At 35.6% G+C, this 26515-nt stretch overlaps 1 protein-coding gene across 18 annotated transcripts; it reads left to right on the forward strand.

The window, feature by feature from the left end:
* LOC145161470 (5-methyltetrahydropteroyltriglutamate--homocysteine methyltransferase-like) lies at window positions 1–25129 on the forward strand. Of its 18 annotated transcripts, XR_013738502.1 has the most exons (22): window positions 1–479; window positions 1188–1215; window positions 1332–1386; window positions 1524–1721; window positions 2298–2558; window positions 2697–2773; window positions 2876–2997; window positions 3418–3533; window positions 3677–3762; window positions 3841–3931; window positions 4015–4077; window positions 4179–4235; window positions 4347–4443; window positions 4536–4665; window positions 19834–19891; window positions 20011–20171; window positions 20257–20392; window positions 20701–20777; window positions 22389–22825; window positions 22911–24165; window positions 24346–24700; window positions 24765–25129. XR_013738502.1 is itself a non-coding variant. In XM_079080990.1 (21 exons), exons 1-4 carry the CDS (start codon window positions 1177–1179, stop codon window positions 2706–2708), a joined length of 363 nt encoding a protein of 120 aa, XP_078937116.1. In that variant the 5' UTR covers window positions 47–1176; the 3' UTR covers window positions 2709–2773; window positions 2876–2997; window positions 3418–3533; window positions 3677–3762; window positions 3841–3931; window positions 4015–4077; window positions 4179–4235; window positions 4347–4443; window positions 4536–4665; window positions 19834–19891; window positions 20011–20171; window positions 20257–20392; window positions 20701–20777; window positions 22389–22825; window positions 22911–23030; window positions 23109–24165; window positions 24346–24700; window positions 24765–25129. The 18 variants fall into 18 exon arrangements, 14 of the variants coding, with proteins under 14 accessions (XP_078937116.1, XP_078937112.1, XP_078937111.1 ...); XR_013738501.1 differs by lacking the exon at window positions 1524–1721 and having other exon boundaries at window positions 4–479; window positions 2302–2558; XR_013738500.1 differs by having other exon boundaries at window positions 6–1215.
* Window positions 25130–26515: the final 1386 nt, after the last annotated feature.

Here is a 26515-nt window from a genome sequence, read left to right on the forward strand (position 1 = left end):
AAATAAGAAAAGGTTGTCAATCAATTACATAGTCAAAGCCTAAAAGATTTTTTTCTTAAAAGATAAGCATGGTTCTTATTTTATTTTAGAGAAATACAAAGAATGCGACACTATAAACGAAAGTCTAAAAATTATATGAAGGTGAGATTGATGTGTTTTGCTGCAATTCATGATGTATGATGAAATCTTAATGAATACCCAAGTGGTAAAATAACATATACAGATGCATGGAGGGTACGATTCAGAGTTTTCGGAGAGAGAATCGTGCCTCGTCTGTGGTTTGCACGCTATGCTGCTGATCCACCCGGCACCGCTCTTCTCTGCCCTAGTTTGTTCGCCTCCACCTTCGGGACTTTATGTTTCTCTTCTCCCTCGTATATTTGTCTTGATGATTGTATTTTATTCTTGATTCTACACATTCTATGGCAGCTAGATGCGATTTTAACCTGTGTAGTTTTGAAGTAAATACAAGATTCGAGGTTGGTTCTGTATTATGGTTTTTGTATATTGGCTTGTCTGTGCTTTCACTGCTGATTGAAAATCATGAGATGCGTTTCTTTCTTATTGATGGGAGAAATTTATAGTTCTCAACCATTTTGCCCTTGGGTCTTAGTTTTCTTGGTGTAGTTCAGCTAGTCGGGATGCTTGTTATACATGCTTCATTCTATTTTTCCGGTGGTTTGAGTTTATTTATTACTATTTATCTGCTGGAGTGGTTGTTTCAAGCACAAAAGTCATTAGGGGAGTTAACTTTGTTCTCGTTTAGACCATTTTCCTTAGGCATTGTTCAGGTGTATTGTATTTGTTCATGACATTCTGTATGTTGGTATCTGTAATTATGTATTTGGCTTTTAATCTGGAAATAAATGGTTGATATTCTAGGGAGTCAAAGTTTTAAGGTGGGGGCGGTTGTGTTTCTTTAACTCCTGTTGCTCATGTTATGTTGTTCCTTCTCTTGAAACTACAAGGCTATTTTTGGTTTGTTTCGGAATGTTAATTTCTATTGTTGGTGACTTCCTTTAGAGTTCACAGCCAAGACACATACTCTGCTATGTTTTGTTCTTCTTCTTTCTTCTTGTCATGTTATTTTATTGTGTTTCGGTGTAGCATTCTAGTCTAATACAGTTTGTTGGTCCCCCGTTTCCATATGTTGAATTGGCCATTTTTCTGCTTCCAATGGCTTGTAGACTTGCAGATTTTAGTTTCCTTTTGAAGGTAACATGCATTCCGTCAATCTTTGAAGTTGAATTTGTTCATTTTAGACGCTGTTTGATGTTGAATTTTTTCACTTTAGACACTTTTTGAAATTCCTTGGTTAATTTTGATTGTAGGGTCCCCAACAAAAGCGAATTCATGGACATAGATTTGTGTCAATGTATCCAACAGGTATGAATCCTTATTCTCGTGGTGTAATTTGGAGATTTGGGGTTTTATCTTCTCAATGCATTAGTAAAAAGACACGGTCTTAAATAGTTAAGCATTTAAGTCAGTTCATTAGAATTGATGATTTTTCCCAATATCAGGTTGTGATGGCTTTCTGGTTATAGATATGTAAACCTCCATGTGGTAAACAGACCTATATATTGCTTCGTTGATGTCAAACATAGTCGATGAATGATGATATTCAATGGTGTCCATATAGTAGAGTGTTATCTAGACCTGCAAAACCAGAATCCCTAATGGGGTTAGGGCCTTCAGACACCAATTAAAAGATATTACAAGTAAGAAGAAAGAGAAGTAGCTAATTAGTAATTACTATGAAACGTGTTAAAGGTGATAGTGGTGTTTTATGCATGTTTACTTGTTTTGAGGCTGCAAAGGGGTGAATTTGGTTAAAAGATCATGAAACCTTGCTTCAATCTATAACAATAAAATTATAGAAATGTATGAAATCCATGAATTAGAAAACACACTATTTTATTTTTAACCTTTTGATGGTCATATATTTATACCAAGTTATTCTTCAGTTTTCAAGTTAATTACAAGAAAAATGAATTTATCTACTATACTGCTCTTTTTCCTTTTTCTTTACTGTTAGTTTTTTCAATTTTATCCATCTCTCTTTTTTCAACCATGGTGTTTCGTTTTACTTTTTAATTCGTTCTTTCAAATTTTGTTTGTTCAATAGTTAGTATATGAGTATATCTTTAAATACTTCCTATGCTTTCTTTTTAGTTATTTTTAAGACATACAATAATTATTAGGCATCATATTATAGAGAAATTTATTAGTGAATAGTATATAATTATATATAGTTAACGAAGTAATGTAATTTCTTACAATACTTGCTTGCTTAGACAGGCACATCTCTTTTAAAGTGGGAAGCTCTACCACAACACAAACCCATAACTCAAAAATATGTAATTCCTTTACGAAGGGGTAAAATAGTCAAAGCAGTAGCCAGTCCTATCACACCACCATTACCCGCAGACAGTGCAGAAAGAAGACAAGAATTATGCGAAAATTACGGTTTTAGACAAATTGGAGAACCACTTCCAGATAATATCACATTGAGGAACATCATCGATACTCTTCCCAAAACCGCATTACACTCTTACGTATTAATTTTTATCCTTTTTTTTTATTCAAACATATTCATATTTAATACTTTCTATTTTTTTCTCAAAAGGTATTTGAAATTGATACCATGAAAGAATGGAAATTCGTTTTGATATCTACCACTTCATATGCATTAGGGCTTTTCATGATTGCCAAATCCCCATGGTATCTTCTTCCATTAGCTTGCGCATGGACAGGAACTGCAGTTACAGGGGTAAAATCGTAAATAAAGTTACTTTGTTTTTTTCTCTTCGATAATTAATCCTTCAAATACATATTTTTAATATATATTTTTTGTTTTATTTGTGCTTTCAAGGTCTTTTAGTTGTTTTTCTGGTCAAAATGAAGAAGATATAGAGAGATTGGTGCTGATTTGATGCTATTTAAATATGATTAGGCCGTTCAGATATTTTTTGGACAAACTTTCCCCTGTTGCTGGTGGGTTTACCAAAATACCCTCCATACGAAAGTTTTATAAGTGCTTTAAGTCCTTAGTACAATCTACTGCATGTAGATAGACAATTTACCCCTGTTGATAGTGGTTTTACCAAAAGAAACTACTTTGCATGATCCACAGGTAGATGGACAGACATATATTTGAAGTTGTTTTCCAGTGCAACTAAAAGTTAAAACATTTTTGTTCATAGGTCTTTCTTAATATTTACCATATCGTCTTTTATCAAGTTTTTATAATATTTAACATTCCTATTAGGTTAGTTTAATTTTACTCCATCAATGATTACTAAAAAACTAAATTTAATATATTTAACACCATGTTATTCAAGTTCTTTGAGTATGTAGCATATTTTTTTTAGTTTTAAAAGGGAGGTGCCTGAGAGTAATTTCTTGCCTTTTCAGGGTATAATGATCCATCAAAACCAAATCTCCCTCGATTGCATGAGTGACATTTCAGATGTGGGCTTGATCGCTATATATGGATCATTGGAATGATATATGCATATCTTCATCCTAATGTAAGCTTTTAAAAGTTTGGCCAAATGTAAGAAATAGCAACCTACTTTCATTTCTTTGTTTATTATAGAATGATATAATAAATAGATAAATGAAAGTACATTGCTATTTCTTGTATTTAACCGTTGAAGTTATATAAACTCAGGTTGAAAAGTGGATGGAAAAACTTGAGGAGTCTGATAATAAGCAGAGACATTCTGTTAAAGCAACCATCATTTCAGTGTGTTTTTGGTTAGTATAAATCCTTTTAAATTTTTTTCTTATAAAAGGTTATGTGGGGTTATATTAATTATATTAACTTATTTTCAGTCTGGATATATGTGCTATGAATACATATACAAATTGGACAAGGTTACATACAACAAATATCATTCATACACATCATGGATACCTATAACGTGTATGATTGATTCCTTCTTTGATTACTTACATATATTTTAAGGCTAAATACAAGGCTAAAATAGTCATTTCATTTGCTTGTAGTGTGTACATTTTCTTGTGAAATTTCAGTCAACATCTTAGGAATTTCTCATTAACCCTCTTTGCGTATGCTTCCCTTACCTATCACTATTTTAATTCTACAAATTATGAATATATCAATATTTGCTTTTTTTAAATTAAAATGTACAATTTCTATGTTTTAATAGATGGCTTGGTAAGATCACATTGGAGCCGTATATATCCCAATTCCATATCTGGCTAAGGTGTATATTAGTATTTTCTCGTACTCCATTGAGTCCTAAGTTTACAAATTTGCCCTCATTTATTTATTTTATTATGTTTCCCAATAACAATAACCAACATAAATAATGCAGATCAGATATTCCTAATGGACAACCAAAGTGGCTTCTATCTTTCATCCCAAATTATCCTATGCTCGATTATATGCTTACAACTGCAGTATATGTTTTGGTGAGCAAATTTATTATTATTCTTCATAATCTTTTCTTTAATTTCATCTTATGATATAATAAATTAAATCTGTTATTTTTCACTTTATGCAGATATCTTGCAGGCTTTTTGAATTAACAAACACACTAAAATCAGTTTTTATACCAACCAAAAATGATCGAAAAACTTCTCTCTAATTTTCTTACTGGAGCTTCAGTTTCCGCGTGTTTATAAAAATGACTTGTAAGTTGATTTCCCAATTTTAGGTCTCTATGACTTTGCTTTTGACAAAAATCAAGTTGGCCAACTAATGATTTTGACTGATTATTACATGTTCGTTTTTAAGATACATTAACTTAGGTTTATTGATATTAATACTTCTAATTACTCCTTTGTTAAAAGTTCAAATTATATCCGATCATGTTAATCAATGTTCAAATCGTTTAGGTATTGGCAAGAAACCCTAATTGTCCACATTTCACTGGAGCTACACAAAAGGAGACCTCGAATATCCGGTTCTAGTCTTTTTTCCTTCTTAATGCCTTAGGCATTTTGAAAATTCAGAACACATAAATATTATAGCATATGCAATCGGTCCTATACCCGAAGTATATGAGATACGATTCATAATGTCTTGCATAAAGACATGATACTTTACCAGTCTATTGCTATAATAATTCTATATATAGAATTTCCTTATTTGAACCATTCCAACATAACATTCATATATATCCTTGACTAAAATTGATTAAAATCTCACAATCTAAGCTTTTAGATTTGAAATGAAGTATGCGTTCCTCTCCCTCAATAATAGTAAAACAACTTTTCAAACTCTGCAACTTTGCGAATTGAAAATTTTGTTTTCTATAATTAACATGGCTAACTTGCAACACTTACCATAATAATTATGCTCCCACTAGCATAACAATTATTTGTTTAATAGCATAACACTTATACTCCCACTAGCTTTGACATGTACCCAGAAATAAGCTGGACTTCTAGAAATCAATACTTGTTGACTTTCTTACCAAAGTTCATATTTCTGATACAAGATGCTTCCATAAGACTTTATGTAGGCTTCTCAAACTCATACACCTTTCCTTAGACTTTATGTAGGCGATCAGACTCGGCATACTCTTCCTTTAAGCTTCCTTTGATTCTACAAAACATCAGAATGTAATATCATCACATCATGTATTAAGAATCTACAAATAAGAACTTAATAGAGTTAGATAGTGGACTTACCTGAAACAGAGTCAAACATTTTGACTTACCATCCTTGTGGTCCTTCAGGTAGATACGACAGCTTCGCAACCAATGCTCTTTTTCTTGGCAATAGAAGAAAAACAAACTCTCTTGGAATGGTACATGGGACAATCTCAGACTTAGCATTTCTCTTTACCATTTGGTCAAACGACTTGACCATGGTCGATCCCTTTCCATTGGGAAGAGAGCTTTTCTGGACTTCAAATGTTTCCATTGTCAGTGTCCATGGAAGTTTGGGAAGTAGATCTTCCAACCAAATTTGTTTACCAGTACGCCAAATCATTGCTGATTCAGTAGCAACAAACACATATGTTAGATTAATAAGGGTAATGTCGTGATCTCCCATATAGTAGTCCTTAAAGAACCCGCTATATGACTTAGGAAGTGATTGAAGAACCAAGTCAACAGCCAACTTCCTTGAAACAACGACACCCAACATTCCCAGCCTGTTTAACTGTGACTTCATCTCCAAAACATGTGCACACACAAACCTTCCATCTTGGTGTTTGCTAGCCAATAGGGCTAGAGTGACCTTGAACTTTTCAAGTCTTTGAAGTTGTGGGTCAGGGAAAATTATTTTAGGAGGTGGAGGAAGAGAAGTTCCACTACAGCACGAAGAAGGGATTAATCTTTCATCTCAATCGTCTTGTGGAATATCATCTTTATAAGGAAATTTATATTCAAAATATTCGGGAAGACCATAGTTGTCAGAACTAGACATCTACTAGGGAGAAATTCAAGTTGGTTGATTTAAGTCTTTAATATAACACCCAAATGAAATATTAAGGTTAGGACCCAACACAATATTTTACAAATCGGAAGAGGGATGCCGTAATCCAATTGCAAAATATTTGAAGGTAGGTAAATGACGGTTTACCAATTTATACCATGAAAAACGAAATTGATTATTAGGTTTTAAATGAATTGAAAATTTGTAGATCTTTTGAGATTCATTGAACTTTTCAATGGCATATTTAATCTCGATTATGCCCTTCAAGTTTGAGACTGTGATACCGAGAATCATAAACAAGGTGTGAATAACCATGCAAATTAGCTTGGTACTCTCGATGTCATTTATCACGTAATCAATGTGCCAGTTAATCACACACATTTCATTGAATAACCATACTTTTAATGAGGGTTTAGTGTCCTATCCTACCCGTTCGGCTAACGACCCTCCAGCAGTCAAGGAAACGGTGGGTGAGAGTGGACACCCATTAAACCACCATTTTATAGGCAGTAACCTTATACCCCCCTTATAGACTGACTTTGTGAATGAGGCCTTTTAACGGTAAGACTGATTTTTAACTTCTACATATATAATATATTAAACTTTTAATTTTATATAGTATAAGCGTGTATTTTAAACTTTTAAATACTTGATGGTTTAAATAATAAATTATACTCTTAATTTAATTAAACTTAAACCATGTTATTATTATGGATTTATTAATCTTCTCTTTTAATTAAACACTTTAATTAATTTAATACAATCCATAAGAGTTAACTTGAAGTATTAAAAAAACATTAAGGTTCTAAACATAAAATACAAAAATTAAAACTATTTAATTAATTTTAAGTTATAAACCTAAGAGTTGCACCTTTTAATTACAAGAGTTTTAGAAATCAATGTTTCATAATTTGAGACTTTTCAAATAACAAAACTTGAGTACAATTTTGTAACTCTTGAAAACCTTTTGAGTTCCAAACTTGATGACAAGATTTGTAACTCCATAAAAAACTTTTGAGTTCCAAAACTTAATAGCAAGTTTTGTAACTCCTAAAAACAATTAGATCAAATTTTAAAACCAATAAACTAATCATAATTTATCTTTTAAAGTTTTGACTTAATGCAACTTTTAAAGCAAGATAACTTCAAATCAAAATATTACAAACATCTAGCTTATTATATAAACTAGTAATAATTTTAAGATTTGACAATTTATAAACTAGATAAAGTCTTATCGAAGTAGTTTGTATCAGAAATCTGAACTTTGGTAAGAAAGTCAATAAGTATTGATTTCTAGAAGCCCAACTTATTTCTGAGTACATGTCAAAGCTATTGGGAGCATAAATGTTATGCTTTTAAGGAAATAATTGCTAGTGGGAGCATAATCATTATGGTAAGTGTTGCAAGTTAGCAATGTTAATTATAGAAAACAAAAGTTTCAATTTACAAAATTGCAGAGTTTGAAAAGTTATTTTGCTATAATTAAGGGAGAGGAATTCATACTTTATTTCAAATCTAAAAGCTTAGATTGTGAAATTTTAATTAAATTTAGTCAATGATATATATATATATATATATATATATATATATATATATATATATATATATATATATATATATATATGAATTTTATGTTGGAATGGTTCAACATAAGGAAATTCTATATATGGAAATGTTATAACAAGAGACTGGTAAAGTATCAGGTCTGTATGTAAGACATTATGAATCGTGTCCCATATGCTCCAGATATAGGATCGATTGCATTTGCTATAATATTTTCCTGTTCTAATTTTTCAAATGCCTAGGGCATTAAGAGGGAAAAAGGACTAGAACCGGATATGACTAAAGTTATTAAACAACTGTCAAGGACGATCTGAGGTTTACCAATGATTAGTTGCTTGTGGATAGTTGGAAGTATAGGAATGGATGAACCATATTGATATAATTCTAAATAGATAAGATTCTATTAAGAATGGATAGTCATATTACAATTATGGAAATGTTTCCATAATGGGAGTTGGATATCAAGAATCTATGAGTAAGTTAGAAACTTTTATGCAAGAAGGATGTTCAAATGAATGTGTTTTGAATATGAGACTTCGTATCTATGGAATTGTCTTGTAACAATCTCCAATGGAAAGTTTTGTAATTGACATAGTCTCTGTGACTTGTGTACATAGTCATTACAAACGGATCATTGCATATAAGCTTAGAATATAACAGATTACAGTAAGTGGCAATGACTTGGTATTCTCACACTTACGATAAGGATTTAGAATTGTGAAATGAGTGTCATTGGAAATGTTTACAATTGATCTATTTTACAAAGTGAGGACCATAGGTAAACATAGTGTTCATGCTTGGAGCATGGGAAGACTATTGTTTCAATTCAAGTATTAAGTTGATTAATCGAAACATTATACAATGAATAATGTGTAATCAATATGGTAATTAAATAAAATGTGTTGTATTTATATTCAAAAGTTTTGAGACCATATTGGATTCGATTATTCTTGTGTTTCACTTTGCATATTTTGACTTTCCAAATAACTAGGTTATTCAAACATCCACAATCAATCGTACTTTGGAAGTAGGTATTGAGGTAAGACTGTCATGAATCTGTCTGTAGATTGTCTAAAGCGTTAGACATAGCACAAGTTCGCTGCAGTATTCATGAGTATTCATGTAATAAGATTTGAGTATTAGATTAAACTCATGCTCATTTGAATCACTTCATGGATTTTATTACGAGTGATCATGAGACGATAATATCTTATATTCTTGAAACGAAGAAATATGAGTTGCAGTTTACAAGTCGGTTGCACATTGACATATGTAAATGCACCAGTAACTTGGTGTTATAAAACATATTGTGTGTGATTTGATGAGTAAATAGAGCAAGCATATGAGTTGAAGTTTATCCGTTCCTTTTACCCTAAGAGGGATAACAACGATATATGTGGGCCCCTTGATGATTTAGTGATGACAACCCTAAGCATTTAGCCAAGCCTGGACTGATTTGATTTGTTCAATTAGTCGATCATCATAAATCGAAAATCGGGAAACAACACATGAACAGAGAGAATGATTATAATACATGTCTTAGTTCGTACGATATCTAGAATGGAGGAATATATGATCCCTTATCTAATGGACGCGTCATTGACTAGGTCAAAGTTCGACAACGGCTTTTGAGAGCTACGATTGCTAGTCGGGTTCTGAAGTCGTACATGCAATTATAGTTATTAGACTTATCAAAGTGGGAGACTGTTGGATTTGATGTCTAAGCCCATAACTATAGTTTGTTTGTACTTGACCTGAGAGTAGCATGATCCATTTGGGTTGCCTTCACCAGAACAATTTGATAGGAAGGATATTTGAGAAAAATGTTATTTATGATTTATTAATATATTACAAGTATAATATATTAATTGTTCAATCATATTATTTAATTAGTATTGATCAAGATTAATTTGGAATTAATTTAGTGATCAAAAGAGGCTAATTAAATTAACGGGGACTGATTTTGTAAATCAGTGATATATATAGTGTTTGGGCTATTGATCCATGTTGAGCTATGTTTGTGTAAGTATCCATGAAGAGTTAACCCACATTAGATATAGATCATAACTTAAGTGTATGGATTAGGGTTTACCCATGATCATTGCAATCATACATTATATAAATGTTATCCCTTAGCCAAAATCTCTAACCCTAAGTATTCTAAGAGAATCATAACTGATTTTGGAGTGTCTAGCCTCTCTCTCAAAGTTCTCATTTGTTCATGGTGTTTGTGAACCATTTGAGGCATCACACTTGAGGTGCTAAGCTCTTGAAATGCCAAAACTACAAGCTACAATAAAGAGGTATTCTTTTAACTTGATTTTATGATTCATGTACCAAAATTGTATGCTAGTTGTAGGCTTTATTCTTTGGAATTTTATTGCATGTATAACTAGAGAAAACTTAGATCCAAAGTTATCAGGGTTGTATGTGCACCATAGGAGTGTTATAGTACACAAAACCCAACAAAGATAATCAATCATTTTTTCAAATCAAATCCATGGAAAATCAGAGTATCAACAATCTCTCAAAACATAAAATAATACGTGGATGTGTGCAATCACGCCTTCGCCTTGTCCCGATCATCGGAAGTACCTAAAAACATTGAAATCAACAACTGTAAGCCAAAACGTAGTGAGTTCCCCCAAAATATCCCACATAACAATACATATATAATGCATGCACGGGCCCACAGTATAACACTAGATTTCCCCGGGGCCACAATCATCAGACTAGATTGCAGCTGGGCCCACAGTGTGACATCCCCATTTTTACGGCCAGAAAAGACCGATTTTGTTTATGCTTTATAAAAATCAGAGTACTTCTTTTAATAAAAAATATTGCGGAATTTGTTCCCAGTAAAACATGATAAATACATTATCAAAGCATTTCCGAATAAATGTATTTTTATTCATTTTAAAACATTTGGGATGTCATCGTCAATACAGAAACATAAGCATAAACAGAACTTACATTCATTTACACTAGTGATTTATATCTCCTTAATCCCTCAGTGTAATGTAACCTCATATCGACACCTGTGATACAAATAAACTGAGTGGGTCAGGTTGGGAAACCTGTTGAGTACATAGGGTTTTCAACCCACAATAATATAATTATTATGTTTAATCATCAAACAATTAACCCAATTACCCATCCCCATTATCTTCTTTACTCTTAAGGATTTACCCTAACAATCAGCTATTCCTCGTTCATTCATTCCTAAGGATTATCCCAAGGAATAGGCACAAAATCCATAGTTGTCAGGGTTTACTCAGCAGTACTAAGTCACATAGTCGCCCGGGTTTATACAACATGGTACATCTGGTGGACACGCAGTTCAAAACATCCGGTGAACACTTAGTTCAAAACATCTGGTGAACATGTAGTTCAAAACGTATGGTGAACACTTAGTTCAAAACATATGGTGAACACTTAGTTCAAAAATACCTAGTGAATACGTAGTTCAAAAACACCTACAAGTTACGAGCCTGCTAGTGTTCCACTGGACTGTCTAGAATAGTCTGTGGTCGTCATCTATACTCCACTAGATGACTAGATCATCAATAACATCGAGGTCTCTCATTTTATTTTATCACACATCAACTATTACATCTACCCATGTTTTACCCAACACATTTTGTAGATATAAAATACATATACAGTTTAAATCATTTAAAACATGTATAAAATCGTTAATCCAACGTAGATAGCAAGTATACAGATAATATGCACATATAGCACGTAATTTATATAAAATACTTCATATCTATGTGTAAGATGAAAGTAACTATGCACTCACCTGAAAAGGTGGTGACTCTGCACTCGGACAGCACTTTGTTTACTTTAAACAACTCATTTGACAGAACCTAGTATCATTACCACTAGATTTTAGTCTAATATTCGTCGAGACTAATTAATAGTCTAACTATTATTACTATTATATAAGCGTTAACACAATACTTTTCACCCACTATGTACAGACAGGGGCCAGACATGGAACACCGGAGGGCAGGATCATTTTGGCATATAGCACTTCTGAATCCAGCAACCCAAGTGGCCCTCCAACTCTCATTTAGGTTGCGTAAGCCAAAAACCGCTCGAACTAAAATTCGAGTTTCGGGTCGTGCACTGCTATGCCAAATCTTAGAAAAATCATAACTTCCTCATACGAAGTCAGATTTGGGCGTTCTTTTTATGGACGCTCTCGGTTTAACGTTTTCTATGACTTTTGTTTAGATCTCTAAGGCTAAAAGTCGCTCTATCGTAAATTCACTATTTACGCTTCCCGGTGCCGTGCCGGTTCCGTCGCGAAACTTCAACGGGTCATAACTTCTTCGTTATAACTCGGATTTCGGCGTTCTTTATATGTACGGAAACCTTGATACATATTCTAAAACTTGGTTAAGATTATTTATCCTAAATAATCTTTTGTCGAAAAGTCGTTTTCAACCCTTATTATCTCTATATTGACTAGCCCGGATCTACGGGTGTTACACACAGACTTTAGACTAGATTGCCCTTGGGCCCACAACACTTGGTTGGATTGCTCCGGGTTTGTAGGCTTACAGCACTGTAACGTCCCAAAAATTCATAACAAAAATTTCACTTTTAAATTAGATAAAACCACCAACCATTCATTGTTTATAGAAAACCATTACGTGCAAATCAAAGTATAACGAAATCATCTAGAAATAGATCAGAGTCAACACGCGGAACTCATGGGTGCATGTGATGCTATCAACCTGAGCCCTTCCCATTGGAACCAGAAGTACCTGGAACATGTTAAACATAAACCGTAAGCATGAAGCTTATTGAGTTTCCCAAAATACTACATAGAATACATATCATGCATACATACATTTATTGGGTCCCACCCGTCATTAGACCCCGCCTGGCATCGTCCCCGTCCGATATCAGGCCTCACCCGGTATGCATACATATATATACAACACATGCAAGAGTCGCAAAGAAAACTAACATACTATAACATAATCCAATGAACCGAAATTGGTGCCTTCGACCCGCAAGAACTGTAAGGAGACTCACCTCGATCAGAAGATAGAAAACCTCACACCCGAGTCTAATGTACAACGGCTCCTCACACTGAACACAATCAATACCAACCCTAGTTACTATCTAAGGTTAAGTCCATGAATTATAACGCCCAATAATGGTCCAAGCCCAACCTTCGCCCACTAATGGCCCAAGCCTAACTAGAGAAACCTAAGGCCCAAAAGTTCCAAAATGGCCTAAAGTCAACGGTCCAAACTTCAAAAGCTAACCCTCATGTCGTGACCAACTCATGGCACATCATGAGTACAAACTCGACCCAGACCTAACTCAGCGGGTCAACTCATTTAATCAGCTCACCCAGTCTCGATTCCAACCACTATCACGTCGTGGCAACCTCGTGACCTAAACCAACAAAACATCCGCGGATGGCATGCAATCTCACGACGTGGAAGGCTTATTCTCACGTAGTGAGCGTTGTCTTGGCCAGCTTTGAGCATTAAGCCACTACTTGGGACTTTCCAGAGGGTCTTCCCTCACCCAAAGGATAATAAAAATTGTATACTTTTAGTCATGAATTTCTAATTCATGACTTAAACACTCATTAGGTCAAAAGAGGGAAATTAAGGTCAAGACTCATGCTTGGAGTCTAAAACCAACTCCAAAACTCAGATCCAAAGCTTATAATACCAAAGTTGTCTCAATGATCCATAAAGTTTCCAACTATATGGATCCCATGCATGTTATCCAACTCAACCATGCAAAAAGGAGCTTAGAACCTAGATCTAGCATGCAAGAGGTAAAAACGCCAGAGCTTTATGACTTACAAGGGTCCAAAAGCTCTGTAAGCAGGTGAAGTAGAAGTTGGATCGCCAAGAGAATGCTCTAAAAAAGTCTTCTTCTGCTTCAGTGAGCCAAAAACTACCAATAAGTTATTCAAGGTCACCAAAAATGGCTAAGGAACTCAAGTAGCTCGAGATTAGGGTTTTTAGGAGGCTAGAGAGTGAGGGGGATGAGGATGGGCAGCCCTGGCCCTCTCTTTCCATTAAATACTTGAACATTAGGGTTTTCGATCATCATGCCATTCTCACGTCATGGGAACTTATTCCTCACGTCGTGAGACTTCAAAAGATGCAGGTCAACTGGTCAACAACCACTCACGACGTGACATTATGTCTTACGTCATGACCCTCTTCCAAAAACTATAATTTCAATAAATTATTTATCTCAAGGATCTGGATGTTACAAGCACAAATCTGTATGTTCGCTACCCACCCGCACAGTGTCGACATATGCAAATAGATAACCAAAAATACAGGTAATCATACTGATCTACCAATATAACAAATATACAATATAACAACATCCTACACACAAGGACACATATTGCAGTCTAAAGTATAGCGAGAAAATCACCTTACAGTCTACAAGATATCAAAACTTATCACAAATCCAATAATCAGCACTACAAGTCACCTAAACAGCAAACAGAGATCGAATCTCAAACTACAACCCCAACCCCTGAATTTGACTTAAAGTTAAACTTGGTCAGAAATTCAACGGTCAACGATCAAATTACACATTCAAATCCACTCAGGCAATCGCCACGATGTGGACAGGCTTATGCCACGTTGTGGGGACTGTAGGACAAAATAGAAAAGAATATGCCAAACGCCATGCCATGGAGACCAAACTTTCATATTGTGGGAACTGCCCAGACCAAGTTAAACCATTAAGATCTTAATCCTTTACACCACCCATCCATACTTTCCAAAAGGCTTTCATACTCCTAAAAGGTCATTAAAATCGTAACTGTATAGGCATACATGTCAAATGCATGTCTTCAACTCAAGCTAGGTCAAAATGGTGTAAAATGGGGTCAAGATCTCATGCAAGAGTTCAAAACTCTAGCAAACATCAGATCCATTACTTCTAACTACAAAAGGACTCTAGGGATCCATAAGTTGGCAACTTTATGGGACCCCAACACTCCAACTAGCCTAAACATGAAAAAAAAAAACACATAAAAACCTAGATCTAATCACATAGGATCATAAAGCATGGAGTTTGAATACTTACAAAGGTCCAGAGAGTGTGAGAGAAGATGGTGGTGAGGTGTTTCCCTAAATCTCCTTCTCCTCCTCGTCTTCTTGGCTAGAAATCACCCAAAAACCTCAAGAACTTCTACAATTGAGGCTACGGTTTCAATGAGGGAGGAAGGGAAGTGATGGAGGTTAAGGTTGTGAAAACCCTAGCCATCACATCCCTTAAGTAGGGGTATAAACCCCATAAATTAGGGTTTCTCATTAATTGGCTGCCACGTCGTGGCCAGTAGCCTGTCACCCCGTGGTGCCCACTTAACCTCTATGTATTCTATAGCCATGGCCACGTCAAGGGAAATCATTCACCACATCGTGGCCACCAAAAATACAAAACTTAAATAATAAAACATTTAAGAAGGACATATCAGAAACTTGCCGTTACAATATCAAATCATAAAATTATCGATGTGTGTGTAAAGTTCCGCATTCGCAATCCAATAAGTACCTGAAAAACATTTAATCCATAATTGTAAGCACAAAGCTTAGTGAGTTACCTAAAATATCATATACAACACGTCATTATAATCAACTATGGGTTATCAGCAACCTAGGGATTATCAGTAGTCCTAAATATCACATACATCACAACAATATAAGCAATTATAGGTTATTAACAACCATGGGACTATCAACAATCCTCTGGGCTCACAACAGCCCTATGGGTTATCAACAACCCAATAATATGCATAACAACAATCATCAAATAAGACTTAAATAGTCTATCATGCACACCACTATGGCATAAGTAATACATTGAGAAGACTCATCTGAATGAAGGGCTGAAATCCACTACTCAAAGTCTCATAGAATCAGCTACACAAACCTCCTAAACCAATCACAAGCTAAACCTCAGACTATAGCTCAACACCTCTCAAAGTTTGACCAAAAGTCAAACTAGTCAAAAAGTTAACAGTCAACGGTCAAAGTTAACAACCAAAAGTTACCACAGCTGATCACCACATCGTGGCCATGCACCTACCACGCCATGGAAATCCCTCGGCAAAACAGTCATGAAGAATCCATTCGCCATGACGTAGTAAGCAGGTTGCCATGTCGTGGGAACTGTCTAGAAACCACTAAATGTATTAAGCCCTTAGTCCATTAAGCCGTACACTCACCTTTTCCAGAATACTCCCAAATGTCCATAAGATTCATAAAAACTTTTGCATTATGTACATGCATGTTCAATGCATGTCTTAACTTTAATTAGGTCAAAAATGGTGAAAATAAGGTCAAAATCTCATGCAAGGACCCAAAACTCAATCAAACTTCAGATCTAGCACATCAAACCTCAAAGGGACCCAAAGGATCAATAAATTTGTCAAATTTATGGAATCCAATCAATCAAACTACCCTAAACATGAGGAACAAAGCATAAAATCCTATATCTAGAAACATTACACATAAAGGTTGGAACTTGAGGACTTATAATGGTCCAAAATATATGCTCCAAAGTGGTGAGGGAACGTGCTTGCCAGATCTATGCACCAAGTAGGGGTGTTCATACCCATATATCCGAAATTTCAGATATCAATATTTCAGATATCCGAAAATTTCGAAATATAGATATTGATATCCGATTTTATATCCGCAATTTCGGATATCCGAAATATCAGATATCCGCAATTCAGGATACAAAATTGAATATCAGCTTGGATATCTGAAAATGCAATCATCTATATATTTTCTTCAAATGTCAACAAATTAAAAAAAAAAGAACATTAAATATTACTTGTTCAATGTTAAAAAAAACATCCAAAGTTTAAAGCACACAATTTCAAGTATCCAAAGATTAAAGAACACAAACAAGCTTCCAAAAAGAATCGAAAGTTTAAAGCACACAGTTAACATTTCAAAATATTCTTTCACTGTTTCTAGCTTCTAGTAATAACTAGCACTTCAACACCATTCCTTAAAAGCCAATATTACACATCAAAGGTTGTCACTGTATCCAATTCGTTTGTTACCTAATGATAAAAGTAATAAAAAATAGCTTTAAAATTAAAGACAAAGTGACATTGATTGTATGCAATATTATACATTATTATCAAGTTACATAAAATTTAACATGAATCATTCAAAAATATTTAAATAGATCAATTACCAACAAAGTAGAACATAATCTGGGTAGAAAGAGATTAATCGGATTCTGAAAACCTCCACTCTAAAGATAGAATTTTTTTTTTCAAAAAAAAAAAAAACTAATTAAGCATGAATTTTTTGAAAACATAATCAGGGATAAAAATAGATGCATGTTTAAATTCTTCTGGAAGTATAGAAACTTTAATAGAATAATACCTTGAATATTTTCAGCTAATTTATTAGCTGTTTCATCAATTATGATGGTATTTTGCTCCACACTTAAGTCTTTCAGAACTATGAATTAAAATAAAAATGAAAACATTACAAATATAAGTATCATTAGACACAAATACAAATAATACTCTATGAATTTAAGACTACCCTTCATCCTCTATCTTCTCTATTTCAAGCAATATCTCATCAACATTAATTGGATCATGAGAATCACACACCAAATCTTGTGTGTAAACTAATGATTCCACCATTCTAGAAGTTAAAGATGTTCGAAATCAATCAAGCATCTGTCCTCTGGTGCTAATCCGACTCAGGGAAACCATAGAAACCGGAATAACAAACATATCTCGTGTCATCTTTGCAATAGCATGATATCTACATTTTTTAATCTTCCACCATTTTAATATGTCAAAATTGACATCTATAGCTTCACGGTCTTCCCCAAGATATTTATCTAACTCCGTTTTCTTCAAAATGGTTTCGGAACTCCCCACAGCCATTTCAAAACGTTTAGTCATAAGTTCCTCAATATCCATGACTACCTCATGCCCCCACATAGAATTAGGACTAGCATTAGAAGTAGAAGATGACACCTCCTCATCCCTTTCTTTTTCTTTTTGAGGCATGGAAGCATTATAGAGATCAAACAAGACTCGAATGTTGGAATCTAGATTTGATAGAAAAGTGTGCGCTTTGTTTTCCCAAATCTTTCTTCCACAACCCATGCAATATATTTCCATTTGTGTCTTGGTCAAGAACTACTTCGATGAACAAATATTGATTAAGTTTCACTATGTCCCCCCAATACTTCTTGTATTTTGTTTGCAATTTTAAGTGCCATGGACTTATCAACGTACATAGTAAACCCATCAATAACATTACCGATTCCAAAAACCTCATGTACATAAGCATTGGAAGTCACATAACGAGAACCTAAAAACCTTTTAGTACACTACTAGAAAATAGCCCTTTAATGACACGCAAACAATGACACGCAGTGATTTACGATACGCAAAAGTGTGCGCCCTAAAAATAATGTCATGTCTTCTAAAATTTGAAGGATAGAGGACACGCATTTGTGCGTGCCCTGAGATTAGTGTCAGAAAAGAAAAAAAAAGAAATACGGAGGACGCCCATCATAAAATGTGCGTCATGTAACACTGTCGCTTTATATTTTTTTAATAAAACACGCGTTTTAAGCGGGAAATGAAATCCCAAAAAGTAAAACCCCGCCGTGAAAAATTAAAATCCCCTCCGCTTCCAATTATCAAGAAAGAAACCAACCTGCGATTTCATAAAGATCTCGCATGGCTTCGCATATCTCACTTAAATCGCAATAACAATCAGTCGGTAATACGTTGGAGTCGGATGAACCTGCTGTGTGCACAGAGGTTGAGGATTTCGGTCATTCACCTCGCCTTTCTTGCAAAATCTTTGGTACACACAGGAAAACATAAACCCTAAAGGGCTTAAAAACTCGCGCCATCTCATAAACCCTAAAGGGCTTAAACACCCGCTCCTTTCTTGTAATCGCTCGTGATGTTGAACTTCATAAAAGAGTTCTTCTCCGGTCTTAGCATCTTCATGGGTAGCTGAACTTCTGTCATCACTCGGGATCGATATCAGCCTCCTATTCACCCCTCTACAGTCTTACTTGTAAGTCCACACCACACTTGTTCTTATCTTGTTCTCTATCTTCGTCCTTCTCTTATTAGAGTACTTTCAGTTTTCTTTTTGCTTTGATCTGTCGCACACATCGTTTTAAAACTCGTCAGAAGCGTACGCCTTGAGGCGCGCCTTAAGGCGAAGCGGACCATGGCCGAACTAGAGGCGCCACCTCTGTGGTTGGATTTGAGACGTACGCTTTGTCCAGGTGAAGCGTAGATGAATCGGTAGAGGCGGTGCGTTCTTCAGAAACGTACACCTTGAATTTTTAGTCTAATTTTGACTTATTTTGACTTTTTTCTTTTCCAATCACACCTGGTCTGCATCGCATCTTGCAGTTCTTCTTCAATTGATGAAATTGATGTTCCATATATTCAATTGAGTCTACAAGATGTTGTTTGGATATCCAATTGCAGAAACATACGCCTTGATCTTTAGTCTAATTTTGATTTATTTTGACTTTTTCTTTTCCAATCTCATTGTTCTGCATCGCATCTTGTAATTCTTCCTCAATTGATGAAATTGATGTTTCATACATTCAATTGAGTCTACCAAATGTTGTTTGGATATCCAATTTCTTGATTCCCACACACATTCAGGCATAAATTTGATGCATAAGACCAAAATTTATAAAAATATATGTTCTGACCCTTGGAGATTCAATTTTATAAAAATATATGTTTTGACCCTTGGATTTAAGATCATGTCTGGTTTTGACATGAAATTTGTTGTTGAAACGTGTTTGTTGTCATCAAGATGGAAGCTTCTCTGGACATCAATGCCCTTTCTTACACTTGATGCTTACATTGTTGAGGTATTGTGATTAGTTTTTTTATGCTTACAACAACAAAATATATATTAGTATTTTCAGTTCTACATATATTACATATATATAAAATGACAGGTATACAATCTCTATATATGTATATGCAGGTATACAATCAGGTCCTTGACACCACTGCCATGCTTGGTGCTGTCCCCTCAAGATACAAGTGGAATGGTGGTGAGATTGGTTTCGACACTTACTTCTCCATGGCCAGAGGAAATTCCTCTGTCCCTGCTATGGAAATGACCAAGTGGTTTGACACCAACTAGTAAGTTTCATATTGCCCCCCTTAGGTTTTTGGATGTTGTCAGTTTGAGTGGTAACCAAATTCTAATATTGATGCTTCTCACAAGGCGAAGGCTGTGACCGAATACAAGGCTTTTGGATGTGCAGTTCTCTTATGCTTCTCACAAGGCCGTGACCGAATACAAGGAGGCTAAGGCTGTATGTGTTCTTGATATGCTCTTTCCGTGTAGCACCTGGTTCCTGGTATGTATTTCATTTAAGTAATTTTGCATTCTTGGCCTGGGACTCGGCGAGTTGAAGGCCCAACTCGCCGAGCAGAAGCGGGATGGGACGCAGGATTTAAGTATGGGACTCGTCGAGTCGGGTCCTGGACTCGACGAGTAGTCTTTGACTGGGCAAAAACCCTAATATGAGGGTTTGCACCCTATTTAATCATCTCTTTCAACCACCACTCATCCCTATTGCTCCCAGAAACTCTCCATAGCAAAACCTAAGTGTTTTGGTGCAAGATCTAAGGTTTTTGAGTGATTTTTGTGGGTTTTGACCACAAGGAAGAAGGAAGAGCATAGAAGGATCAAGAGGAGACTGAAGGATTCGAGTTTGGTGCATCATTTGCAGTTCACAGAAGGTATAAAGTCTATACCTTGCTTGTTCTTTTGTTAGATCCTTTTTTGGGGAGATTTAGGGCTTTTACAAGCCATTCTTGGTAACCAACCATGATTGTAAACATGGTTGGGGGTTGAGGCTTCGGATGTAGGACCTTGGAGGGGTCACAAGGCAGTTAAGGGTTGCTTTTGCACCCATGGAAGGCTCCATTCATCTTGAGAGCTTCTTTTTGGGCATTTTAGGCTCAAAGTCCCATGCATGCACGTAAAGTTTGTAACTTTACGTGCTAGATCGATCTTAGGGGCATAGATCTATCATTTGGACAAGAGTTGCACTCCAGAAATCGAAGAAATAAGACTTGGACTGTATCGACTCGACGAGTCGTTCTTGGGACTCGACGAGTCCGAGGTTAGACTTCCCTTTTTCTGTTATGGTTCATGAGAACCAGTTGAGTGAAAGAAAGGTTTTAGAGGGTCCAGGGGAGTGACCCAAACGTATTGGGATAAGCCATAGTCCTGGAGTTCATAGGACTCGACGAGTACACGAACAGACTCGGCGAGTCCAAGGCAATCTCCAAACTCTTGAAGATGAACTCGACGAGTTGTTCATACAACTCGGCGAGTCGAGGACAGGACGTGTTCATAGGATGAAGATGAACTCGACGAGTGTTCATACTGCTCGACGAGTGGGATGAAGGTTCATCCGAGGTTATGTAAGAAGGAAAACTCGTCGAGTCGTTGCTAAACTCGACGAGTAGAGACGTGGATGAGGACAGTTGAAGAGATAGGGACTCGATGAGTTGGCGGCCCAACTCGGCGCGTCGGGTCAACTGGAAGTTGACTTTGACTTTGACTTGGACCTGGTCAGGGGTAAAATGTTTATTTTACCCTAAGAATAGATATCAGACTCTGATTAAGTGTTTTGTGGGGATTATGGCCGGAGGATTTCCGGAGCAGCAGCAGACAGAGATTTCCCGCACAGATTATCAGCAGCTACTCGTTCGAGGTGAGTTACCTTCCAGTAGCGGTGGGTCTACGGCCACAATGTCGACCCACTAGTAGGAGTTGTATGTTAGATGATTGTCTTTGTGATATTCATCTAGGTTTGCTACTACCTGATATGTTATATGCTGGCATGATATGTTATATGTGACAGTAGTAGAGTTCGGTTGTTAGGACCGGAGGGTAGGTTAGACACCCCAGATATGTCTGACAGTATGTGATGATATGTTTATATGCTGGCATGATATGTTATATGTGATAGTGGTAGTAGGGAGGGAATAGTCCCCAAGTTCGGTTGTTAGGACCAAAGGGTAGGTCGGACACCCCATAAATGTCTGACAATATGTTTACGTTATGATATATGTGATAGTAGCAGTAGGGGGTGGAATAGTCCCCGAGATTCGGTTGATAGGACCGAAGGGTAGGTCAGCACCCCAGAATGGCTTGACACGGGTAGGTCAGCACCCCAGAATGGCTTGACACGGGTAGGTCGGCACCCCAGAATGGCCGTACTGGGTAGGTCGGGCACCCCAGAATTGCCCGGCAGTATGTATGCAATGTGTCAATATGGTATGTGGTATGATGGGGGAACTCACTAAGCTTTGTGCTTACAGTTTTAGTTTTGGTTTCAGGTACCTCTTCGTCTAAGGGGAAGGAGTCGGCGGTGTAGCAGCGCATCACACACACACATGATTTCCGCATGGAGTTTTCTGGGATTGTGCTCTGATTTAGTTTACTTTGACATTATGATTTTTCAGATACAATGATATATTTCTGTTTGAAAATGATATGACATGGGAATTGTTTTGGTAATTATGTGGAGGATTACTTATTATAAAAAAAATTTGGCTTAAAATTTGGGATGTTACATTCCGGATTCTTTTAAACATGATTTAGTAATATTTTTTTGTTAATATGTTGGTTGGTTGTTTGTAATGCAGCTTGGAGTTGAAACTGTCCCGGTCTTTGTTGGCCCAGTCAGCTACTTATTGCTGTCAAAACCTGCAAAGGGTGTCGAGAAAACCTTTGATCTTCTGTCTCTTCTTGATAAAATCCTTCCAATCTATAAGTATGCTTCTTTTTCCTAATCATTTTCATGTTCTTTACAATAAAGTAGAATCCCAGTTTCATTACAACAAGAATTACCCCTGCAGGGAAGTGATTGCTGAGTTAAAGGAAGTAGGTGCTACATGGATGATACAAGAAAACTAAGTAAAAACTTTGTGTGTGTATGTGTGTGAAAAAAGGGATGAGGTAAACCTGTGAACATAAAGGTAATATTTGGTTCCCATGAGAAACATTTTTTTTTACATATTTATCCTCTCCATTTGATATTCTTGGAGCCTTTGCAGCATCTGCCTCTGAAATAACATATGCCATTTTTTACTGATCCACCACCAAGATCAACCACTCCAAATAGTGTATGAATATTTCTGACCTAATCTTTTCAATAGATAAGTTATAGTCACCTGTAGGTATGATTATGAATGCATGATCAAACATAATTAGGCAATAGGCTTAAAGATTATGGTAAGAATACATTATACATCCATTTGGGAGAATGTAAAAAGTATGAAGTAGGTAGCTTACCCATTGATAAGCACCTTCTTGAGTTCCATCAAGAACAGTTACCCAATCATCACTGGACTTTAGGTTGCTCTTAACTTTCAGAAAATCCTTCACCTATATGAACATAAATTCTAATAGAGATTAATATGATATGAAAATCATCTAGAATAAGGAAAATTTTAAAAGGGGACAGAAGAGTAATATTTACAGATTGTAAAATTCTTTCAGATGCATCAACTCCCAACTGTCTCAGACATGCAGTTGCCTACATAGAGATGTATGTATTGGGTATATAAGCATATAAATTTTACAAAATACAAAAGTATTACTAGAGAAATACAAACCACTAACCCCAACTTTGACTGGTGTATTTTGGCGCTTATTTGCTGGAACAACAACTTCTACTTTCTGTAAAAGAGGAAGAAGGGAATCTGCAGCTGCTTTAGGGTCGCTTGCAAATTCACTCAGACCTGGTTTCAGCTACATTATAAAAGTATCAATTGAAATCTTAGTACTATTCTTACAGCAGGAAAATTTGGAATGTCAATAACAATTGAAAGCAAACTTTTATCTCTTTCTCAAGGCTAAAGAAAATTAGGTGATGCTGATGTCAGATTTTATCGTATCAAGGATTTATCCGGAAAACCCATTTCCTATTTTTACTTTGACCCATACTCTCGCCCAGGTGAGAAAAGAGGTGGTGCATGGATGGATGAAGTTGTTGCAAGAAGTCGTGTACTATCAGATGACAAAAACTCTGTTAGGTTACCAATTGCCCATATGGTCTACAACCAAATGCCGCCTGTTGGAGATAAGTCAAGCCTTATGACATTTCGTGAGGTACATCCATCCATCCATACATGCATACTGCATAGCAAAATGAGATGATGAAAATATGATGTAATGTAATGTGTGCAAACTTGTGTTGTTTATATTTTGGTTGAAAGCTCTTAGTTAATCCAATTTTAAAAAAAAGTAATCCATTTGAGTTTGGGCATATATTTTTGGTTATTAATTTAGGTGGAGACCACTCTTGTACGCGCATGGGCGATATGAGGAGGCACGCTGTTATATTATTACCTTTGGTTTTCTTGTATATACCTTACCTTTTGAGGTGGTTGGATTCCTCAGGAATTGGAATTGAATTCCATTTGATTCACAAAATCCTACCAGTGATTACATAAATTCATGTTATTTCAATTCCAATTTCTACAAATATACAAGCATACACAATCTAAGCCCCATTATTAATGTTGTAGTATGCTGGTTATCATCAAATTTTGTAGTTGGATCTTCTGCCAACCAAACGCGTGACATATTCCAATTCTTCTTCAATTCCAGTTCCTGCCAAAACATTGCTACTGTTGAATACAAGGTAGGGGCATTTATGTCTTTTCACCAATCTTGTTGCATATTCTTAACTTATCCAATTTTGGCAGGTTGATCCTACTACATGGCCAATAATGATCTTTAGGGTCTGCTAGAAGGATTGGATATTGCAGTTTAGCTTCTATCTAAGACTTCAAGCCAAGGACTTGATGAATTTAAGCTAGCAATGTTTTACTTGATTTGGGCATGAACCCTAAGATATCATACTTTGGCATGGCTAGAAGCTTTGGAGGAAACGAGACCCAAGCAAAAGCCAACACACACAGAGTTGTTGGCACATAATAAGCTAGATAATGCAATTGTATATAAATTCTGCTTCTCTTGAGTTCATTTTTTTATAACATTTACTCATTATTGGAATAATTATTTGTATTTGACATATTAGTGAAATGAATTATATTTGTTATTTTTGTTATTTTATTTTTTATTATGAGATTTTTAATGTGTTATTTTGATTTGAAAATTAGTAAATCTATCAACATATATAATTTTTAAAACATTTAACTTTATGACACGCAAAAATGTGTGTCGTCTTTCTTTATGACAGGGGCTTTAATGATACGCAATGCGCGTCGTAAGGTTACGACATGCAAATGCGTGTCGTCTTCTTTATGTCAGGGCCTTCCTTGACACGCATTGTGCGTCGTAAGAGCGCGTCGTAAATAGACGACGCGCAAAAGCACGTCGTCTCTCGTTATGACAGGGCCTTCCTTTACCCGCATTTGCGCGTCGTCTGAGCGTTTTACGACGCGCATTGCGCGTCGTAAAAGGCAATTTTTTTAGTAGGGGTAGCATTAGAAAAGATCTTTAAAAAAGGCAACATGCTATTAACATTAACCCAATCTTCATCGTTGATTAAACTACCTTCACACTTTTTAAGCTCTTTCGCACAATTATAATATTTTAAAAGCAAGTTTGAGAAAGTTTTTTTAAATTTCATGGAACTTTCGAGCATCAGAAATGTTGCGTTCCAACGTGTTTCAACATCCATAGAAACAAGACTCTTACTTTCTATCTTTTCTTCTTCAATAGCAGCTTTGAACTTTTGAAGTCTAGTGGGAGAAGACCTTACATACTTTACAAGAGTGCAAATTTTCTTAATAGACAAACTCATATATGTTAGCCCATCTCTGACCACTAAGCTTAAGATGTGAGCCAGGCATCTCATATATAAAAAATCCCCTTTCAAAACACCACATTCCCAATGGTTAAGAACATTTTTCAAATGTTTAATATCTACATCATTAGAGCTATCATTGTCCACTGTTATAGTTAAGATATTTTTTAACCCCCGCACAAATAAACATTTTTCAATTGCCCTTCCAACTGGTACCCTGGTATGACCAACAATTGGACAAAATTTTATGATTCTCTTATGTAAATTCCAATCATAATCAACAAAATGAGCCATCAAATACATGAAAATTAAATTTTGACCAAAAGTCCATGTATTTGTGGTAAGACAAACTCGAGAATACAATTTTTTAAAGATACTTACTAATTTTTTTTTCATCAATAAAAAACTATAACAATCTCTAGTTGTAGTGGGACGTGAAGGAAAAACAAAATGTGGATTGATAGCCTTGCAAAATTTGCGCAAACCTTCACACTCCACAAAAGAGAAAGGAAACTCATCAACTATCAACATGTATGAAAATGCTTTCCTAATAACATCTTGATTAAACTCCCATAACTTAGGAATAGTCAAGGTTTCAATCCAACCATCATCACTAACATGTGTTCGAGACTCTAGGTCAAGGAGTTTTTGTTTCATATCGATGTTAAAAGGATATTCTTTACA

The sequence above is a fragment of the Lactuca virosa genome, chromosome 2 (assembly GCF_052849685.1).
Source record: "Lactuca virosa cultivar CGN04683 chromosome 2, Lactuca_virosa_CGN04683_v6, whole genome shotgun sequence".
Taxonomy (NCBI): domain Eukaryota; kingdom Viridiplantae; phylum Streptophyta; class Magnoliopsida; order Asterales; family Asteraceae; genus Lactuca; species Lactuca virosa.

Coding starts and splice junctions, on each gene's coding strand:
- LOC145161470 (XM_079080985.1), top strand. CDS start 1,177: ATGGCTTGTAGACTTGCAGATTTTAGTTTCCTTTTGAAG. Junction 1,216..1,331: donor ATTTTAGTTTCCTTTTGAAG/GTAACATGCATT, acceptor TTTTGATTGTAG/GGTCCCCAACAAAAGCGAAT. Junction 1,387..2,301: donor TGTGTCAATGTATCCAACAG/GTATGAATCCTT, acceptor TTGCTTAGACAG/GCACATCTCTTTTAAAGTGG.